At 44.0% G+C, this 22,343-nt stretch overlaps 1 protein-coding gene across 1 annotated transcript in view; it reads left to right on the forward strand.

Annotated features, from left to right (window-relative positions):
• The window catches only part of IRF2 (interferon regulatory factor 2), a 24,393-nt gene extending 2,492 nt beyond the window's left edge, over window positions 1–21,901 (forward strand). Inside the window, exons 3-9 of the mRNA XM_009580657.1 lie at window positions 4,127–4,226; window positions 4,840–5,016; window positions 6,394–6,440; window positions 10,397–10,508; window positions 14,086–14,250; window positions 19,114–19,160; window positions 20,555–21,901. Coding sequence (XP_009578952.1) covers window positions 4,127–4,226; window positions 4,840–5,016; window positions 6,394–6,440; window positions 10,397–10,508; window positions 14,086–14,250; window positions 19,114–19,160; window positions 20,555–20,866 — 960 coding nt within the window. The 3' untranslated portion in view covers window positions 20,867–21,901. The remainder of the gene's footprint in view (window positions 1–4,126; window positions 4,227–4,839; window positions 5,017–6,393; window positions 6,441–10,396; window positions 10,509–14,085; window positions 14,251–19,113; window positions 19,161–20,554) is intronic.
• Window positions 21,902–22,343: the final 442 nt, after the last annotated feature.

Consider the following 22,343-nt stretch of genomic DNA (forward strand, 5'->3'; position numbering starts at 1 on the left):
CAATCCTGAAATAATTCCTCTGCACTTAGTAGGGCACACTATTTCAGATTTGAGCATATTGCTTTTAAATACAATGTTGTCATTGTAGGTTATGTTCACGTAACCTTTTTCGGTACACCCCAGGAATGTACTTGCCTCCTTTGCTCTGCAGTGTGAAAACGCTGCCACTCTGCCAAGGGTGTCATTCTTCCAAGTTCAGCCCACCAGCCCATAAAGGCAGTTTGCAAGGCATGTCATGTTATTTAATGTTTGCAGCCCTCTGATCGTGTTGTTACAGCGGTTTCTGCCTTGTGCTTCTGGCATAAACTGTTTGCATGCAAGAGTCGGTAGGAGATTTTGTCCTTAGTTAGCATGTTCTATATTGACCAAGGCTTGTCTCACAAATAAAGTATTTTGAAATGTTTTTTTTTTTCTAAAACAAAGCCCTGGCTTCTAGCAGAAGGAGGATACCAGGCTAAGTGGCCTGCCTTGAGGTTTATTAAACTCTGATTCCCCACTTCTACCCTCTGATTTGGCATCATTCTGGGTTGCCTTTATTGTGTTCAACAAGCTAATTGCACTTCTGAGCATTTCTGTTTAAAAATGTTTAAACATTCATTCCAACAATGAATCATTAAACCAAAAATATTTCTATTTTTACTGTAAATCCTGACCATAAACAAAGCCATGCATGGAATCAATGATAAAGTGTCATGTGTATCACAGCCCATTCTGTACCCACAGAATTGACTCTGGAGGCTGTAGGATTTGGGGATTTGTATATTTTAATCAGAGTTTGGCAAAGGACAGTTCACAGTACAGAAAAGAAGGTGGGTGAGATTAGCAAGAGAACGGCACTCGTGTGTGTGCACAGCTTTTAAGGAAATAAGATTTAAATACTAAAGAACCGATTACCATTCTGAGTTTGTCATTGGCTGTCTCTTCTTGGAGAATTTTTCCAGGCTGAGAAAGGAATTAAACTTCTCTTGGTTAAAAATGACAAATCAGGTACAGCTGACTTACCTAATTCCTTCCCGTACTGTCACTTGATCACATTATACCTCCTGCTTTGTGTTCCCCTCCAGAAAAGACCCCTCTCTATAGGGCTTAAAAAATAAATACTTGTGTACCTCCCTGGTGAGAATGTTATCCTGCTAAGCATGAGGGAGGAAGGTAATTTCTTTACCTTCCCAGAGAGACAAAACTGGGAGGTGTGAAGGAAATTACATAGTGCAGTAGAGGGCAGAGGAGGTGTGAGGAGGGGGATAATGAGAGGTCAGTGTCCCTCATGGATCTGGAAAAGGAAATTAGAGTGGAAACATTCAGAGTAGCTGTAACAGGAGTCGAGAGGCAACCTGCTGCTTTGATGGATGCTTGGAATATTACCCTCCAGACGGATGCCACTACTTAAAATCTGTCCTATGACTTTCTAGCTAGTATGTGATCTCATGCTCATTCACCTGCTTGGAGCATTTTGCAGCGCTAGGGTTGCAAGCGTTCGATATTATTTTCCTCTTCCTGCCTGTTTCTAAGAATGTGACACCTTTTCCCTTTCAATGTCCCCACTGGAGTTTGGTAGCAATTCCTGTTACACTGCAGAAGTTTTGTGGGTTTTGCTTTTGACTTTAGGTGAGGCTAATTTTTTAATAGAAACACAAGACTCCTACACAAATGTCCAGTGATGGAGTGCTGTACCAGACAGCACATGGTTTTCCAAGTGTAAGAGAAAGCACTGATGAGCCTTTTCCTGTTAAGGTCATTACTAGGAAGCATCGATTGAAAGATATAGGTGAATGTTTGATAATGTGTGAAATCAAAAATCAGTATTTAAATAGAAAGCAGCTAGGTAAACTAGAGCAGAACACACAACCGCATGGTATTGCTGCACTCAGCAGTCTTGCGGGATTTCAGAGAAGATTAGATATTTGATAGATTTGATGAGAAAATCTGTATAGGTGTGTAAAATTATGTATGTATTATAAAATTATAATACACATGGATTCTGTGTTTTTGTTATTTATATTATAATTTGCTGTAAGTCCGTGTGCTTCAAGACATCTGGGATTGGGAAGAACTTTCTGTAATGAACAGAAACACTGTAATGAACACTTAGACTGCTGTTGAGAGTGTCCTGGCACCTTCCTTTGAAGCAGTGAGTACAGTTGGTGATGACAGGATGCTATGTCTGGAGTCTTGTTCAGTTTGCTAGTTCCTATAGAACTTTTTGAATTATCATATGGAATGTGAAATCCATGGTATAACCTCCATACCATTGTGTAGTGTTGTTCAAACCTCTCCCCATCACCAAGCATGAGAATACTTTTTAATCTGGTCAATTCTTAAAGTTCTTGTTGATAGAAATTGTTTTCTATGGAAGTATGAATTTTTTTCCATGCTCATTACAGTCTATGGGAGAGTAAAGGCAAGGAAGCTTATTCTAGCTCTGATGAATACAGTAGTGCTGTGGGCCACAGGATAGTGGGGTTGAGGTGTTCTTTAGACCGCTTTTACTTGGGGAAGGAAGAGAGCATCTCTGTAGGATGATTTAACTGTGTAGAGGGGGAAGAGTAAGGAGGCAAAAGGCACGTGAGAAGTGATGGGAGTAGATTAAGAGGAAGAATGAGAGTGTGAGGGCTTGAAGGGGAATGACGAATGTGTTAAATCTGTGCTTTCACCAAATTAAAGAAAAGATGAAGCCAAGCGAGAAGGGAAGAATGCAATTCCGAACAAGTGAATGTAAGTGAAAGGATTGAAGACAATTGTTGAAGGACGATACAAAACGCAGTCTCAAAAAAGAAAAGGTCACATGGAAAGGAAGGGAAATAAACCTAACCTTGACATTAGTGAAATATTAACCAGACAGACAAGGAAGAAAAGTGCTGTTGGAGGAAGGGGAAAGGGCAAAGGATTCATCTAACTCATCACAGACATCTACAATGCAGTCGTTTAAATGAGAGCTGCCTGTCTAAAGTTGTTTGTAGTCAATGAAGAGAAATAGGCTCTTTTACGGTGCAATTCAGTTGGCATAGCTCAGGTGGCCGCCTCAGGAGGAGGGTGCATTTTGCCCTGGAAATGTTTTTCTCTTCACAGACTGAGAAGTGGATCTAAACTTGTGGTGGCAGTGTTTATAGCGCAAGATCTCTGCATGTGAAGCCAGATAAGATGTATTCCCCCCAACAGGGGAGAAAAAACAAGTGTTGTAGAAAAAACTCCTTTTGTACAGCTTTGCAGAAATGAGCGTGCAGAGTTCTGAAACAGCACTGTGGGACAGCACATAAGAATTCATTCCCGTGTTGTATGACATAAAAGCACATCTGACCCAGCATCCATCTGGCCCAGTACCCTGTGTGCTAAGTGCTTGTGGAAGGGTTATAGGAAAGCCATTGGGCTCCCAGAGCTGGAGCTGCATCCCAAAACTATCGTCTTTAATAGTCACCAGTGTACTATCTTCCATGAGTTTTTCTCATCCCTTTGGGAATCGGTTTATACTTCCACCACATAAGGCATGCCCTGGTTTAACTACATGTTGTGTGTTAAAAAAATAATTTAAAAAAAGCCTTCCTTTGGATTGCTTTAAATACACTTCTCTTTGGTCTGAAGTTTCTAAACCAAAATAAGTTCAACTATCTTCAATGCCATCCTTCACATGGGTGTCTTGTATCTTTTATCCCCACTGGAGAGATGTCTACAGTTGATATATCCATATGTCCGTTTGCTTGGTGTATAAATTAGAGAGATCCCTTTCCTTCACCATGCTGAATTCTAAATTTGCTCTGTTCTACAGTTGTTTAGTTTCATATCTAATTTTTCTAATCATAAAAGTGTCTGCGTTGCCAAAACTAGCCTTCATTTGAGTGTTTAGAAATGTGTAGCACTGCATGTTTTATCCATGTGTCAGCTTGGAAAGCTGCCAGGCTCATCGTCCGTGAAGGGGCTTCTAAGTATTTCATATACTTAGGGCTGTATTCTGCTTCCGGTGACGCCAGTGGGTATTTTCCTATTGAGTTCCGTGACAGTGGCACTGGGTTAGAAGGAAGCAAAACATTTGCAGATGCTGGAACTGTGCTTTTAAATAAGTGACTTAAAGTCATCAGAAGATCCCTCAAGTCAATCAGTGTTGGCATTTCCTGTTTGTTTTTCCTTTCAGGAGAAGAAGATTTTTCAGATTCCCTGGATGCATGCCGCAAGACATGGGTGGGATGTTGAAAAAGATGCTCCCTTATTTAGAAACTGGGCAATTCACACAGGTATTGGAACTCTCTTTCTGCAGGACAGATTTTCACATTGTTTTCCCTTTTAAAGTTACATTTTCCTTCTCTCTTGTTTTTGGTTTTACTAACACAGAGAGTGAATTTAAGTTTCTAGATTTGTGGGAGGCTAAGTGCTTTTTTCAAGGCCTGCGATACTCCAGCTTTATTGAAGCGCCATAACTCATTTGCATTGAGGAACATAATAAAACTTAATTGATTTAAACGTTAACAAGATTGGGTTCAAAATTTGTTGGGAGTACAGCACACTCAGCACTTTGTAGACTTGGGCCCTTAGGCTTTTTATGCCTTTCTATGGATTTGAGCCAGACATAATAAAGGTAAATGCTGTGCAAGCTTTTCAACATTGTTGTGGAGTCACATCTGATCTGCAGTGCCCTGGGTCTTTCTTGAGCAGAAACTGTTCATCATGTGTTCTAGAAATGTGCATGGGAATGAGATCACAACACTCTCTTGCAGCCTCAGCTATTGTTTGAATGCTTGTTGTGGGAATCGAAGGCTGATACCTTGAAGTTAACCTACGCTGTTATTAATTCGCCTTAGGTTTTCAATTTCAATTGTTGCGTGTGCCTAACTTTCTTTTCTTGCTTAGGAAAATACCAGTCAGGAGTAGATAAACCCGATCCAAAGACATGGAAGGCAAACTTCCGTTGTGCTATGAACTCTCTGCCTGACATAGAAGAAGTGAAGGACAAAAGTATAAAGAAAGGAAACAATGCCTTCAGGGTGTACCGGATGCTGCCGTTATCTGAAAGACCTTCCAAAAAAGGTAGAGGGGGGAGCTTGTCAACGTGAAAATGGTATTGGGGGCATTGTTATTATTTTGTGGCCCGCAAAATGTGCCAGTTCTGCTGTGAATCTGGATGTTTTTATCCAGGTGTTCCCCAAAACAGCTGTATGAAAAATGGGCTACATTCAGTTTAGAGAACAAGCTGCTTGAAGAGAGGTTCAACGAGATGCGATACGCCCAAGCTGGTGATGTGTGTAAATTGTGTTAGTTCTCTTAAAGCCAATGCAGTTGTGTTCAGATGCTAGTCCCAGGTCTCCTTCAGACAAGGAAGATGATTAGGGGGATATTAGAGATCAATGCGTTTAACTCAGTAGGGCTTATTCAGAATACGGTGGCAGAGATTTTGGTATTTTTTTTCAAGCAAGGATAGAAATAAACTGGCGCTCTGTTGAGCTGGGTGGGAGCAGTACACTCTCTGCTCAGAACGTTAAACTGTGAAGCCACTTTGTTAGTTACGTAGCTACACTGGGCCATAAAAAACCAGCCCCCACAGCATGATAATGGTGAAATGGGAAGCTATGTTTGAATCCCCAAATTTAGGGATAAGGTCTCCCACCTGCCAGGAGAGGACCTAACCGCCAGGTCAATCTCATGAGTATTTGGTTTCTTATGGAGTAGAAACATTGGCTTCTTTATGGCTCATTGCCTTCCTTATGGCTTTGTTACTGGTTTACGGAGTAGAATGATGGCTTCCTTAGTCCTCTGGTATCGTCCAGTGTCTAGGACTTTTGGTCTAGGGTCTTGTCCGGTCAGAGCAGGGGTAGCAATGCTGGGGTCTGCCAAGGCACACGACATTTTGTGAGGGTCATATGCTGTGTGGTTTTGTGGATTCTCAAGTCCGGCATGATTGCATAAACCACTTTTGCATGAATTATAATATATATTCCCCCCCAGGTTGCAACTCTTTACAAAAATATTTGTTGAAGTTTATTGTGATCTCTTTTTGCGTTAAATCAACAAACAATCTCCCTTTTCCTATAGCTATATTTTGATTTTTTTTTCTCTTTAAGAGTATTTTTCTCCCCCTTCCTTCATTTTTTAACAAGCCTTGTTGCTTAGTTTGTCACTCTTCCATATTTTTCACCTTGATTTTTTGACTGCAATTGCTTTTCTCAGTCCCATCGTGGTTCTTTTTTGTAGCCCTTTAAAAACGAAATACAAAGCCAGAGTGTTCAAGGTGAATTTTTGACTGCCCAGGCCTTAACGGGGGTTTAAAATTAAGCAAAATATGTTCTCCCTTTCCTAGGAAGTGCTGCCATTTTGAGGCATGTTTTGGGGCTATTTGTTGGTGAATATAGAAAGTGTGAAGGATAACTCATGGCAGGACTTTAAGAAGTCTTCCTTCTGTTGTTGCAGGAAAAAAAACGAAGTCCGAGAAGGATGACAAATTCAAACAAATTAAGGTAAGAAGTGGCTGTTTAATAGTGTGAGAGCTTGTGAAAACAATCTGTTGCAAATTTTTTTAATAGCCCCAATAGTATATTGTGGTGGATATTTGCAAATCTCTCATGCTTGTGGTTTGGTTAAGGAGCTACAGTTACATGGGATGTTTGTTTTTTTTTTTAAAAAACATGAAGGCTGTTAGAGCCGTGACTGACGTCATCAGTTGACACAGCCCTTGTGTTAGAACGCCTGGAGGTTGGAAAACTGGCAGCCCCAGCAATACATTTGCCATTTGTTTGTCTGTGTAAGTAGAAATACAGTAATTATGGAAGGAATGCTTCTGAACAATAGAGCTACCTTTTGGAGCAATTAATTTCTGTGCGTAAGGCATTGGAAATTCTTTTTCGTTTAGGCGAAGGGGAGAAGTTCTGTCAGAACTGCACCTTCTGCTCATGTTTTGTCAGTTAGAAGACCTCAGTTGTAAAGCTCCTCAGTCACTGCCTGAGATTTCTGCTTGTTCAGAGCATGGACCCAGGCTGATGTTAGCTTTCCAGTTTCCTAGCTTTTGAACTTCTGCCGAACGCCTCTGCGAGGTGGTCAGTATTACACACTGGCAGGATTTGGTCCGCCTTCAATTTTTTCAAAAGGCAAATAGCAAGGTTTCAGACTTTCAGCCTTCAGTAAAGTTGGTGTTCTTGGGTTGCATGTAGCAGCCGTGTCTGCAGCAGAAGGGCAGCTCGATCCCCTGCTGCTCACTTGTGAAGGGCTGTGCCACCCACGCCTGGGCGCTGGCCAGGAGATGCTCTAGGCCAGGTGAACCCAGAGGCCTGGAAAAACTCCTCCATTGAAATTGGGTTTGGAAGGCAGATGCTGTCCTGGTAGTTGTGACTTGTGGAGTTACATGTCAGAATACTATGATTTTTAAATTGTCTTAAAGGAACCACTTTATAACCATCCTATCTGGATCACGCAGCCGCGTGTGCTTGTTATAACATGACATAACGAACTTCCCTCCTTGCCTGTGTTCAGAGGGAGCCAGTAAAGTCTTTTGGTCAGAGCAGAGCAGCACGTGATGCCTGCCAAAGCTGGCAGCAGCACTTTCTCATTCCCCTCCTTCATAATCTTTCTTTCAGTCAAAATATTAAATGCCTGAAAAGCTGTAGAGGTGCTTGAACAATCTCATCCTCTCCATTAAGATTAATCTCACAAATAGTCGTTGCTGAGGGAGTCCCAGTGATGCCTGGGAGATTAGTACATGTGGCGTTAGGCCTGGGAGTAGGTGCCAGTAGGGCGATGCTCACAGCTTTTGGGAGCGCTTTCCTTCAGCTCGCTTGCCCTGAGCTGCACAGAAGCGTTATGCCAGGTGACGCAGGAGCAGTGAGCTGAGCTGGCCGTTCCTCCAGCACGTACACCTACCAGCAATACCTACTACAAGCATACGGCTCACCAGCCACCAACTATGGTATGGCCACTTAGCTCTTGTAGGCTTCGAGCTGGGGCCAGGTAGTATTCCTGTCTGTTCCCCCTTATTCTGACAAATGCGTACATGAGCTGGCCTCCAGAAATGCCTGGATTTTAAAATAGATGCTCCTTCCAAGCTCAGCTACTGTTAGACTGACTATTGAATGTTGAAGGCTATAACAGCAGAGAACGGTGGTGGATGGATTAATGCAAATGCACATTTCTGAGCGTTGAAAGCTGCTTATAATTGCTTTGCTTGGTGGTGTGAATCCCTGAGATCCGAGTTGCGTGTTTTGCACTGAATGCCTTGCAGTTACCCTGAAAACCTCTCTTTAGTGGAGGTGAGCAGGAGGCTGCTCCACAATCTGCCTGGTAACTGGGGTAGTATCAGCAGAGGGAGAAGCTGAGGATCCAAATGCAGATCTGCAAAGGGTCTTCAGCTTAGCAGGAGTCTAGCATTGAGCTCCTCCCTGTTGCCACTGCTGTACCCTTTGGGCACCCACAGCAACTGCTGGTGGGGGTGAAGAGCCCTCCCAGGCCTTGCTAAGCTTTAGCAGGGTGCTCAGGGCACTTCCCTGCTTGTTCCCCTGGATGTGAGGGACCTGGGCCTTACCAAATCCCTGCTCCACGTTAGGCAAGAGGGGCTGCGAGCAGGTCTCCCACCTCACAGGTAGATCTCTGACCACTGGGCTTTGGGGCAAACAGGGTCTCTCCATTAAAACATGAATTCTCAGCAATGGGAGGAGGGCAGAAGTGTCTGAGTAGCCTTGATAAAAATAGGCTCTTTCCTTTGAAACAAAATTAAGCCTGCCTGAGGCTTAATTTCTACCTTATCCTACATGTATCGTTTTGACTATGCATGCAGCTCCCCGTTGAGACATTTTTAAAAATCTTAAGTGACACCTTTCCCCATGCATTTAGCTTAGGCTTCCAGCAGGCATCTGGACACTGAAAATTTAGGTGATTTAACACCAGCTGTGCCAGTGTCCAAGTCCCTTCATCGATCTGGCACCATCACCTGAGTTCCAGGGTGCATATTTATTTCTACAGATCGAAAGGGGCTACTAAATAAATTTCGCTGTAACCAAGCCTCAGTAAAGCTGAGCAAGGTGCTGCATGTGCAGCATTCCCATGGGGGCTGCTGTGTTTGCTGGGGCATTGCACAACACCAGAGGCTCAGGGCTCCAGTGTGCAGCCCTAACCTGTCTCTGCAGTCAGTGATCCTCGGTGGATCAATAGCAGCTAATTTTATCTTTTCCGACTCTCCAATTCTTTGACCTGCGGGTCGACACAGCCGGTGCAGCTCATCGAAGACCTAGTTGCCATTAGCACTAACTTTGCACTCTTCTGATGTGCAGAGGGGCCTTGGGACAGGGTATGTGTTTGCCTTGCTTAATGGCTGGGAAGGTGCAGACTTGTGTCGAAGTGACAGCTCTTTTTGAGTGGATCACAATCACAGCATGTGGCATCCAGAAAAGACCTGTCATGCTGTCCCCAGTTTTTTGTCCTCGTGATAACAGTTCATACAGTTAGTACTGTGAAGGGCTGGCACTACAAGTCTTGAGGCTCACCTTTGCCCTGCCCTTGCTGAAATGCTTTAAAGCAATGAAAATGGACATGGTGTGGCATCAGATCCAACTGGCAGCTCTGCACCTCTCTGCGGGTACCTGTGGGTCAGCAGCGAGGCAGAACTTCTCTTGCAGGACTGGCACTGCCAGCCCAGAGTAAGGGCGGAAGACTTCAGACTTTGTAACCAATAATCCCGTGAGGGAGCCAATACCAGGGAGGAGGTTGGACCTGTAGATAATCCTTTAAATGTGTTCATAGCTTTTTAAAGAAATCCTGAGTCTATGGAATTAAACTTTTTCATGTCTGTTCTGAAGGGAGTTTTTTAGATTCCCACTCGAGTGTACCAAACCTACAGAGATGCATCTTGTGGAAAGCTCAGTCTATGTAGAACAGGTGGTGTTTTCCCAACGCTGTTGCCCTGTGGTAATGTTTATGATGTGATCTAAAAGCCTGTATTTAGTGTAAACACTTTGGTTTGCTTTCAGGCTTGCTGCAGAGAAAAATTAAGGCTAGAGTTTAGTAATTGCTGTACAGAAGCTAAGGCTTCCTTTCAGAGAGCGCTCAGAGATACAGCATGTTTGGAAGGGAATGAGGATGAATATTAAATAGAGTACTGTTTTAAAGCAATGTTTCTTCCTTGTTTGTTCCAAATGTTAATCTCTTGCAGTAAATAGCACACTAATTTCTTGTTCTCTGAAGGCTCACTCTAAATCTGAAAATTAAAAATAGCTTTCGTTTCAAAGCAGAAGATTTGGAAGTGGAGTAGACTCTGGCTTCTTCTCAGAGAACCAAAATATTCGTTCTAAGACCATGTCTAGCAGAGAGCAGGGGGTATATGGCAGACAAAAGCGATATGAGTTATTACCATCTCAGAACAAAGAGATGAACTGAGTCCAGGCTCCTAAAATAAATCAAACCTGACCCAACTGTACTGTTTTCATTCTAGCAAGAGCCAGTTGAATCATCTTTTGGGATTAATGGGCTAAATGATGTCACTTCTGACTATTTCCTGTCCTCCAGTATAAAAAATGAAGTTGACAGTACAGTGAACTTTGTAGGTAAGTACTCCTATGCTTTTCTTACACGTTAAGCATACAGGTCACTTCAAAAACTCTTTTGATTCTGCCAAACTCAGCTTTCTATCAGCGTTTTGCGCTTTGGAGAACATCACAGTTACATTCGGGTTAACACATTTTTCACTAGCACAAGCCACATGAGGTCCTGGTTGCAGGTCAGCCCCACCACGTTGCAGAGACAGCGAGCAGCACTGTGGCAGTGTGGTGGTTCCCCTGAGAGCAAAGCACTTACAGACATGCTCAGGTGGCTTTTCCTGACATGAACTTACTCTACAGGGTAGTCCTCAACCATGAGGAGACTGTGGCCAGTGTTGCATGGGAGTTAAACTCTAGATGGATGGCGGTTTCCCATTGCTCAAAGCAGAGGTTTTTATAGGGTACCGTTTTATTTGGGAGTTCAAACCTGCAGATGAAATGGAGGAACTTGGTTCTTTTTATGGCACCTCAGTAGCAGAGTTCATTCTTAACATCACTGAGCTAACAACAAGGATTAGCAAAGACTGCATTTAGAAACTGGTACATGAGGAATTAGCTGTCATTTCAGCATGTGAATAATTGGTTCTCAGTAGAGTAATTGGGCTGGTTTTTGACAGCTCTTTTTTGGCTGAGTTTGTCACAGCAGCGAGGGCTCCTAGAAATGTGACCCATATATAATTTCCTCTAGAATTTTTCTCTAGAACTTTTATATATGTCGGAAAAGTGTTTGAAAAATAGGTTAGTGTTCTGTTTGGAGAGATGGCAGAAATTATGTGCAGTGACTATTTTTGATGCCCATGTCTTAGGTTGCAGGGCATTGCATAGTCATTCCCCTCAAGTACTTCTGTGGCTGAGGAGTTTGTGAGTAGTTTTCCTCTCTTTATGGCAGTCCATTTAATCAGCTGTTGCTTTGTAAGAGTGTTAGAACATGATTGTTGCTCCTACTATTACAGAGGGTTTTATAACTTGAAGGAATAACACTGTAGTACTATTAGTGCTTCCTGTTTACTGACTGACGCATAAACAAATCTGAAACACGCCAAGGCCAATATGCAGGTCCAGGGAAGAAGCTTCATACACTTCTGCTTTAATTTACCGTCTTAAAGTCGAACAGAGATCAATTAACAGCGGTCTTTGGAACGTACCTGGTGTTCCCCAAAGTCCACTAACATCAGAGAGAGTCGTTTTGCTGCAAACATCTCAGGTTTCTACAGTACAGTGTATTCTGAACTCCTGTTTGATTTTATAATGAGATGAATGCACGTTGCACCTTAGAAGATCTCAGTAATTTACAGGACAGGACCTATAGTGGCAACATCAACACCTAAGAATGGTCAAAGGTCTGTTGTGGAAACCAAGCAAGAGATTCAGAGAAACAGAACTGAATTTGCACCTTTCATTTTTCTCTGGACTCACAGAGTCCATTTTCAGAGGTAGGACAGCAAGGCTCGGGTGGGTAACTGTCATCCAGTGTTGTTTAGTTAATGGCTCGTGAAGTGTGCTGCTTATCCAGACTGGAGAGAGAAGTCCTTATTTAGGACTGCAAGCAGGATTTTAATGTAAACAGGGGGAAAAGGGTAAAATAGATGTGTTCTGCAGAAAGGAGGGAAGTCAGCTGGAGGGGAGGAAAGACGAACAGCACCTGCAGTGTTTCTGATATACGTGCAGCTCACGGGAAAGTGGTGGCATATTGCCCAAGTGAACAGTAATTTTTGCTGTGCAAGTTATCTCTTGGGGTGGGTAAGAATTGTCAGGTACTGGGGAGAAAGATAAAACAGTACAGATGGCCTGCTCATACCCTGACGGAGTTGCGCAATATTGGTTTCTCCCAGATAAAAATTAACTCTGCGTGTGTGCTCTTGCCCCCCGCACCCCATTCAATAAAAAGCAGGTTGTTTCAGAACCAGGAAAGGTGGAAATACAGTGGAAACAAAATATCTGGAACAAAGTCATAGTAATTGTAACTTCTAAAAAAACCACTATCCACTATTTATGTAATTTTCTTTATGCTGCAATTGTCTCATAAAATACACATCCAGCTTTGGGGGACTTTCCAGTGGTTACCTGGCACTTCACAAAGCAAAATGATATGCAGCTTTTCTCTGGGAGAAAAACCTGTCACTTTTCCTTTTCAAAAAGTCATGTTCTAGCCTTGTCTAAAGATAGAAGGCAGGAATGGATTGTGTGTATATACATGTGCATTCACGTATATTTATCTTAGTTCATCCAGGAATAGATGCTATATTTTGCCTTTTTAAAAATTAATAATTAGAGTACTTAGGTCACTTAAGGGAAGAATTTCAAGATCTACTGTGTTTCATTGCCTACATTTTTTTCCCATTGTGGGTCTAGAAAAAAATGTACTGTCTGAATTTCTAACAACACAGCACTGTGTTTGTACAGAATTTGTCTGTATGAAGATTGTTCCTTTTGAAGCTTTGTGTTCCAGTGAAAGAAGATCTATAGTCCTTCCCTTTCTCTTGGACAACTGTGGATTCAAGTTAGCCATCCTCTGAGACAACTCCATCCCCATGTGCTCTTCAAATCTAGCTAATGGCTTTCAGCTCCGTGCTGGATTAATGCAGTTGTCATGTGTTCATACTGCTGGGATCGATAGGGAAGTTGTACAAGGCAGAGTGAATTGTCTCAAGCAGCTCCAGAGAGGAGAGGTTCTGACTTTCACCTTAGTTTTTGCTTTGCTTGGTAACTTCTTAGTGCATCGGTTTATTCCCCTGTTTCAAAAGAGTGTTGTGTAGCACAATTAATGTCTGCAAAGCATTTCAGGACACTTGCAAAGCATCCATGGTGCCTTCACTTTGTAGAAATAAGTCATGTTCCTTTGGTATCAAATACCATGTGGCTCAGGGAATAGGAAAACCCTCTATTAATAACTAACCAGACTGTAGCTTTCAGTCACAGACCATGGGGATTACAGACTGCAGGTACAACTGTGCTTTTCTACATACCATCACTGGCATTTCAAGGATCAGTGAGAATAAGCATCTAATTGGAGGAGAAATTTTTCATAGGTTCATGTCCTGTGTAAATCAGACTCCTATGAGTCTGTTTTACATGATCGTGTCGCCAGTTTTTTGCATGCCAGTTCTCATCTTCTGGTGCATAATTTACATGAGAGCACCCAGAGGCCATGGGATGTTGGCAGCTTGCTGCGTGAGGATGCTTTCCCAGATTAGGAGAGGTGGCTGTGGTCTGTATGTCCTGGTGAGACCATGTTTCTGGGTGGAGGAGGAGTGTGGCTGTGGTCTTCCCTGGGAAAGCCTCTGGACAGCTGCTATGTCAAGGAAGGTTCAAGGACGTTATGTGTGAGAGCCAGGCTCAAGAAAGTTATGTGTGAGAGTTGTCACAAGTGGGGGGAAAAAAGTCCCTGGAGGTGATGGAAATTAAATAAATCACACAGGTTTCCTTTAGAAATCCCATTGAAAGCAGGTGGTGGGCATGGAAGAAAGTGCTGAGACGGTATTGAAGACTCACTCAAATACCAAGCAGGCTCCAAGGACAGACTCTTAGAGATCCAGCAGATTCGAGGTGTTACGAGTAATCCATTTTTTATTTCTAACCCAAGTTGTAGGACAGCCGCACCTTGATGGCAGCAGCGAGGAGCAGGTGATAGTTGCCAATCCTCCTGATGTTTGCCAGGTAGTAGAGGTGACAACAGAAAGCGACGAACAGCCCCTCAGCATGAGCCAGCTGTACCCCCTACAGATCTCCCCTGTCTCGTCCTATGCAGGTAAGCATCCTGGCATTTCTTTACACATTTTTGGAAATGTTTGGAAGGCACTGGGGGAAAGGGGGCTTTTCCAGGGTAGCTGGCAAAGATCCAGAAATGTCTGTTTGTCTGCCTTCTGCATTTTTAATGAAACTCAAAAAGTTGCAGTCCTCTACTCATTTCACCTTGGGAAACAATTCGGCAGATCTGAGGTTGGAAATGCAAGCTGCAGATTTTAGCCTGTGACTGATGGAAAAAGAACCTTTTTAGATGTAATGCAGAGAGGTCTTTTCATCTTTTGTTAGAGGGGCATTTTCAGTGGTACAAATGATGTGCTGCAAATATAGTGTGTCCCCCTGGCCCCATGACTTAGAAAAGATTAAAGGTCTTCTCTGCTGTATGTTTCCTCAGTGCCTAGCACAGTGGGCACAGAGTGCTAAGGGCTGCACTAATGGTATACAAGGCAGACGTGGAGCTGAGGGCCCTGGGGGATTGGATCTGTCTTGTTACAAATAGTCTGCAGACTAGAACAGCCATGTAGTGACTGATAACAAGTGGTCATGCAAGCAGCGGAGCTGTGGACATCTGGCTTCCAACGTCTGCCTCCCATCTGGATTCTCTGATACCTAAAAAGGGGTGAGATAACAAGCTTTTCCCCAAGTCAGGGTGCTAATGGTTTCTCTTTTTTTCTGGCCCCGTATTTTCATAAAACTGGTAGGAAGTTAAGAGTCTTCAGCACTCATTTATCCCTTATCCAAATCTGACAGTGTGTTCAGAAGTTGTTAGGGGAGATAAGACACAAATGCACACACGGGCACACTATATAGAGTCCCTGCAATCATTTAAGCCTTATTTCCGTAGGAAGCAGGGCAAAGCCGCTTTTGGAAGTAGAAAAAGTTTCAGATCCAACCTGTCCTTTCTTTTTTAACATGTTGCCAACTTGCAAGCCTCAGGAGACTGGATAGAAACACAAATGTCATCTTTTTAGACAAACTTAAGTATTAATTCTTCTCCATGCGATTTATTATTTTACACATGGTTTTGCCTTTGACTCATTAGGCTGAAATTACTTCCAGACACATTTTTATAAAATAGGTATTTAGTAATTTTTATCTTTGGGTCCGGGAGAATAGTATGATATTCTTCTGAATAGCCTCCAATGTTAGTCTCACACATTTTGATAAACGATTATGCTTCCCAGTGTGTTTAGTCTGTAATGACCAAAGCATTTAGAACGGCTTTGCAAAGCGTAAGGCAGGGCAATAAGGGTGCTTTAACTTACTGGCAGCTGGGAGATGGGGCCTTTGAAACATTTGTCCTCTTTCCGTATGCTTCTTGCAAAACTTTTCCTGTCTATGTGAACACGACAATGATGCTTTCTTTTAACCTCAGCTACAGCACCTAAGTTCTTGGAGTGCAAACAAACGTCACTGTCTTTGTCTGGAAGTCATGGTGGTTGCTTGGGCTGGGATGATAGAGAGGGGTGGTCTGGTGACAGGAGAACCACCAGGACCTGCTAGCCCATAACTCAGATAGCACAGAAGTGATTTCATGCCACTGACATGCTTTTGAATGCATCTCAAGGCAGCTCTTGATGATCCTGGTTACTCTAGCTAGAGACCAATAAGAAGTGGAGTACTGCAAGGGTCTGTCCTGGGACAAGTCCTATTTAATACATCAGTGAGCAGAAGAGGTGTTGGAGTACACACTTGTGAAGTTTACAGGTGACACCAAATAGGGGACACCAGTCAATATGCTTGAGGGCAGGGCCACCATCCAGAGAGACCTGGAGAGACTGCAGGAATGGGCCAGCAGAAACCTTATGAAATTCAGCAAGGACGGATTCCAAGTTCTGTGCCTGGGAAGGAAGAGCCCTTTGCAGTGATAGAGGCTGGGGCTGATGGGATGGGGAGTAGCTCTGCAGAAAGGCAGGTGGGCAGTGAGCTGAACATGAGACAGCAGAGCACCCTGGCCACAGAGAAGGCCACCAGCTTTCAGGAGCGTGGCCAGCAGATGTATGGAAGTGATTATCCCCCTCTACTCGGCATTAGTTACACTGCTTCTTGAGTATTGAGTCCAGTCTTGAGCCCCTAGTCCAAGAAAGATAAAAACAAATGGAAGCAGGTGCAGGGAAGGGCTATCAGGATGATCAAGGGCTGGAGCACTCACTCTGTGAGGAGATACTGAGGGACTGGGGCTTGTTCAGCCTGGAGGAGAGATGGTTTTGAGGACCTCATAACAGCCTACCTGCAGGGACGTTATTGAGAAGGCAGAGACAGGCTCTTCACAGCGGTGCGTGGTGGGAGAATGAGAAACAGCAGGCATAAATTGAAACAAGAGAACTTGGTCCAGCTGGATATAAGAAAAAATGTCACCTTTTTTCATCACAAGGACAGTCAGGCGGTGGAGCGGGATGCCCAGAAAGGGTGTGCTGCCTCCATCCTCGGAGGTTTTCAAGACCTGACTGGATAAGGCCCTGAGCAACCTGATCCAATCCTGTACCAGGCCCTCCTTTGAGCAAGAGGTTGGGCTATAGACCTCCTGAGGTTCCTTCCAGCCCGAATTGTTCTACGAACCTCTTTTTTTTAAAGCACGCATTTGCCCTTGAGGCAGGAGTGAGGACAGGGGTCTGTGGTTTGTTAGAACGCTGAGGCTTGTAGGACACTCTTGTGACTATTTCTGGCTTCGTCTTGCTCCACACGAACCCGTACAGCAGAACCACAGGAGCCCTGGCCCTGTGCTCGTGGGTTTACTGGGTAGAGTTGCCTGCTCTGTCAGGTGCTACCGCTGAATGGCAGGAAAGAGTATAACCATAACAGCTGTGCAGGAACAGTTAGTTTAGCTTTTCTGAAACAACAACAACAACAAAAAGTAGCCTGAGGTATCAGCTGTCCTACATAAATCTGTTTCATTTCAAAAACACGTCTAGTTCCTTTCTGAGGTTGCTCAGGCAAATGATATGAGTGGCCCTTCTGAGTTTTCTCATATTTCCATTGACGTCTATGAAATCCAGTTTTTTTAGTACCGAGGCTGTTGTCAACCTCCTCTTGTGTTTGACACTGATTCAAATAACCTCTTGATTGAAATAGCCTCTCTAACTTTCCATGCCCGAGTGGCTGGCTTCCCTGGCTTTGCTAACTCTTCTGCTATCTCTTGCTCAGCATTTTGTTATGTATAAACACCACGGATGGATTCCTTTTCAGCTGCATCACTCTCTTTTTGTTGCCACATGTTTCTTCATGTCAAGGAATATCTGTTTCTTGTCTCTCTGTGGATTCCTCCTATTGATTCTATCTCCGGGGCCATTTCTCCTTTGCACAGATTAATTTCTGCCTCTCCTCCCCCCAGCATGGCTTAATTAGCCAGCTTAATCACGTTGGCACATCTCTCTTTACCTGGGCCAGTGGATGAGAAGCCCTGCAGAGTGTTAACTTCACAGGCCTTCATAGTTAGATTTAACCTTTTGGACGACTCCTCTGCTTACTGCACGCTGTGACGGAGACTCTGGAGTAGGGGAGGTGCTGGCTTTGGAAATAGTAGTCCGGAGTAGCTGAGCTGCCTGCTTCCTTGCTTCAGAAGGACTTTGGGTGCACTGGGACGAGGCACAGTCCATGCACCCTTAGCACTCATGTTGTGTCCAGTGCAGAGCATGAGATTGCTCTCTGGGAAGGCAAGATCGTGGTTTATGGTCACAGGGGTGCAGGGGCTGTGCAAAGCAGTCTGCATGGGCTAAAATGTGTAACACAGTGGAGAGTGGAAATTGGGACTTGAGAGCTTCCTTGCCTGCTACAGTTACTCATCACGTTGTTCCTTCAACCTTGTAATTTATGGGCTCCCGTTGGCTCATGGAGTGGCTGAGTCCTATCTGCTCAGACCTCTTCCGGTCGGCAGCCTGATAGATGCCTGGTGTTATCCTCCCAGGAAACAGGAAGGCACAGACTGGTCCTGAAAAGAGGGGTTTGTGGCCCATCTCAGATGTATCTGAGGCACAGCACTCTCAACCAGCCCAGGAGCCTGACTCTCAGATGCTGGGAGGCCTGCATTCAGACATATTTGCTTGAAAATACAGTCAAAATTACTGGATTTCAGGCTCTTCTGTAAGGGAGGGATGCAGCTGCAGGAGGATGGCCATCCTGCTGGAGCTGCACCCCTGTGTTTGCACTCTGGTTGAAGTGATGAGGGTGAGGGAGGCCGTGTGTGGCAGGAGGAGGTGATGGGGCCGGAGATAGTAGTATTTCTACGTGCTCGAGTGGTGGGTGAAGGGTTGAGAAGTAGGCTGGAGGGGGCTGGGCACGGGTGGCAAAAGTGAAATGAGAGCAAAGTACAACAACAGTAATAAAGCACCAAAAGTGACAACAAGCCCTTGAGGCAGCAGGCTGAGATAACAGTTCATGAAACAGAAACACACTTATCTCCTGTGGGGTGGAGTTGTTGCTGGTTTTGCAGGGAGATAAAAATAAGGATTTGGACAGAACTTTGCTCTTTGTCGGGCCTGGAGCTGCCAGGAGAGGGACAGAGAGAGGGAGAGGGAGAGGGAGAGGGAGAGGGAGAAGGGGCATCCCCTGCTTGCGGGAGACTCTTCCCTCTGCCCAGAAAGCACAAATCTACTTCTTCCCTCTCTGTTGCTGTCTTTTCCAGGGTATAGCCGTACTAACTGTGATAACCATGTGAATTTTCCCTAGTTGTTCAATGCAGTTGTGCTGTCTAGCCCTTGGATTGCTGTTGCTGCGGCAGGGAGTCCATGCTGCTTCGTTGTTTTCTGTTTGTTTGGCTTGACTCTGTTTTCTTCCACTTGCTGGAAGTGGATCAGGTCTCTTGAGCTGGATTTTGCTATTGTAGATAGAATAGCATGAGTTTCATTTTTGTTTCTGTTTTGTTTGACAGAAAGTGAAACGACGGACAGCGTTCCAAGCGACGAAGAAAATGCAGAGGTAAGTGTTTCCTGCATTTTTAGCACTTCAGAGCAAGGTGTCAAGAACAATGTTCTGGGGTATTCTTCCCCCTTCTCCATTTGCAACTCTGTCTACCAGTGGAGTATTCATTTTAGTAATAGCTGGGGGAGAAAAACAGACCAGAAAGGTTCAAGGGAGACAGACATTTGGATGACTGTCTGGCAGAATGGATATCTCTACAAGTTCTTTCCTCCTCATCTGTCCAAACTACAATGAGATTAAGTTGCATGATAAGATGTTCTGGAGAGCCATCAACAGTGCCAGCTAGTTTGGTAATATGATGTGTTGACATTGCTGAGTAGTGAGTATTTTATCTTGGTTGAAAAGCGTGCTCGCTTTGTTTTCCTTAAATGGCACCTGAACTCATACAATTGGAGGAAATGCTTACACGTATACTAGAAATGCAACCTGAATGTTTGAGGTATGTGAGGCAAAAAGCTTTCCCGAGCAGTCAGTTGGGTGTTGCTGGGTGAAAGGAATCCATGGAGAAAATACCCAGCTGGCGAATGTTTCTTGAGCTGCACCTGCGCAAAACCAGCATTTGTCTTTTCTTTTGGGGCTGCCATCAAGTGACCAGACCAACTAATCTCCATGAGTACTAGAGGCCAGGGGAAGCTCACTGAGGGCACTTACACACCCTGTGCTCCAGCTGCATTTTTGCAGAAGGCCTCTTGCAAATCTCTCTCTTGCTGTGCGCCCCAGAAAGCCCTTTGAATCCTCCTCCTTAGAGAACTGCAGGCTATAACAGCGCGGCTAACCCTCTTGGTTTACTCTCTCGTGCCTTGGTTAGGGTGGAGCCCCTGTGTAGACTGCCAATAATGACTTCCCAAACCTCCTTTGACAGAACATGCCATTGCGGCATGTGTCATGGGGAAAGGACTGGATGCTCATCTTTCCTTGGCAAACCTCCTCCTTGTGATGGGGGACACACTATCAAGTGACAATGGTTTTCCCAGCAGCCTCACCTGTGTTGACAGTTTGGGCGGTGCCATTTGAGAGGTGTTGGGTCTCTGTGCCTGCCTCTTGGCAGGGGGATGCCCTCTCTTGGTAATGGAGGAGACACTTCCATTTGAAGCTCTGAGTGTTTGGTCCTCTGTGTCCGTTTTTGTGTTCGGCATACTGGGAATAAGGCCTTTATTTTCCATCAGAAGAGTGGGCAGAGCCTCTTGAGAATCACCAAGGTTTAGACACGTGTGACTTCAGAAAAGGAGAAGTAGCTGAGAGCAAAGACATTCAAAGCCAGCAGCTAGAGGCTCAGGCTTTTAGAGATGGACTAACTCCTGTGCAATTCGTGGATCCTTCTGTCTCCATCTTGTTACTCAGAGCACTTTGCAAAGTTGCATTCGCTCATATAGTCTTTCTTCCTTTTTTAGGGACGACTTCATTGGCAGAAGAAGAACATTGAAGGCAAACAGTATCTCAGCAATCTGGGAATGAGGAACACTTCTCATATGCTTCCCAGCATGGCCACTTTTGTAGCCAACAAGCCTGACCTCCAAGTCACCATCAAAGAAGAAAGCTGCCCACTGCCTTACAACAGCTCCTGGCCCCCTTTCCCAGACATCCCTCTGCCACAAGTAGTGTCCACAGCCTCCACGAGCAGCAGCCGGCCAGACCGTGAGACACGGGCCAGCGTCATCAAGAAAACGTCAGACATCACCCAGTCGAGAGTCAAGAGCTGCTAAGCCTTTGACGGTGTGTTTTTTTAGCTTTGTTTTGTTTGGTTTTGTATTTTACGTTTCTCTAGGAGAGGTTCATCCCTTGACGCACACAAGACAAATCTAAGGTGAAGCCTTGGCAATATAAAACATTGCTGTGTCCAACTCCAGTGCCGGAGTGTTTTTAACTCAGGACTCCAGCCATCAGTATGTACACCTGAACCCAGGCGGACTTCCAAGGTTGCTACATAGGAAAAAAACGCGAGAACTTTGGCCCACTCGCAGGTTCCAGTGTTTCATAAGAGGACCAACCGACCACAAGGGAAGTGGTGCTGCTGCACTTCTTGCTGTCAAGGCTGTGATGGAACTGAAAGCCTCGGAATGGAAGAGAAAATGTGAACTAGCTGGAATATTTTTAAATAAAGAAAAATCTATTGTGAATATTGTATATAGTGCAGTACTAGCAACGTTGCAGTCTGCTTCTGCACCTTATTAAGAAAGCACTTACGAAAGGCCTTTTATTACCTTGCTCTACTTAATGGCACATTGAAGGTCCCTCCCCACCTGCATTCTTTTCCAAGGCTATTCTTGCTAAAGTGTCTTTAAAGAATAGAGGAAAGGAAAGGAAGTTAAAACTTCCCATGTGGATTTCATACGTTTTAAGACTGCTTTTCTCATGTTTGTTTCTAATCTGCTATGCTTGAATGCCGCGTGGTACAATAGGAAAAAAAAAGAAACCTATTACAGAGATATTATGCAAATTCCCAGATTTAAAAAAAGAAGAAGAAAAATACTCTAATTCTAACCAGAGCAAGCTTTTTTATTTTTTATACAGGGGAATATTTTATTCAAAGTAAAATTCTAAAGTGAATATAATTTTTTTTAATCTTTTCTACAGCAAATTTATAATTTTAAGATTCAGTCCTTGGTTATCAGCAGTTATTACATCCTTGTGGCACATTTTTTTTTTAATTTTGTAAAGGTGAAATAGCTTTTATGAGCTCATGTAGCAATCAGATTATCCTGTGGATTGATAATAAATATGCTATATAGTTAAATTTTTAATAATCCTTTTGTTTGTCTCTCTTTTTTAATCTTTCAGAAGCCCCAGATGGCATGGGTTTGATAGGTGAATGTGACCTCTCGGAGTGAGTAATTAGCGTGAGCTGCCTTTACAATTTCTGGAGTACCCATCTAACAGGATGGGAAGTACTGTGCTTAAGACAGCTCGAGGTGGAAAGAGGAACTCGAGCTTAGAGGTGGCGTACTCAAGTTTGGCCTCATGTGCAGAGGTTGGGGCACCTCTTCTGCTGTTATCCTGTGGTTGGGCTTTGAGCAAGTCACCTCATGGAAGGGATCTTGTGAAAGTCCATCCCCCTGCCCAACACAGGCTCAGCTGTGCTTGCCCCATTCCTGGTAGGTCTCTGTTTAGCTTGCTTGCAGTTTCCTTGTCCGGAAAAATCTCTTTTTGCAGAGTTTCAAGCAATAACTCCGTATTAGTGGA

This window comes from Fulmarus glacialis, unplaced genomic scaffold, assembly GCF_000690835.1.
Source record: "Fulmarus glacialis isolate BGI_N327 unplaced genomic scaffold, ASM69083v1 scaffold15176, whole genome shotgun sequence".
NCBI classification, from domain to species: domain Eukaryota; kingdom Metazoa; phylum Chordata; class Aves; order Procellariiformes; family Procellariidae; genus Fulmarus; species Fulmarus glacialis.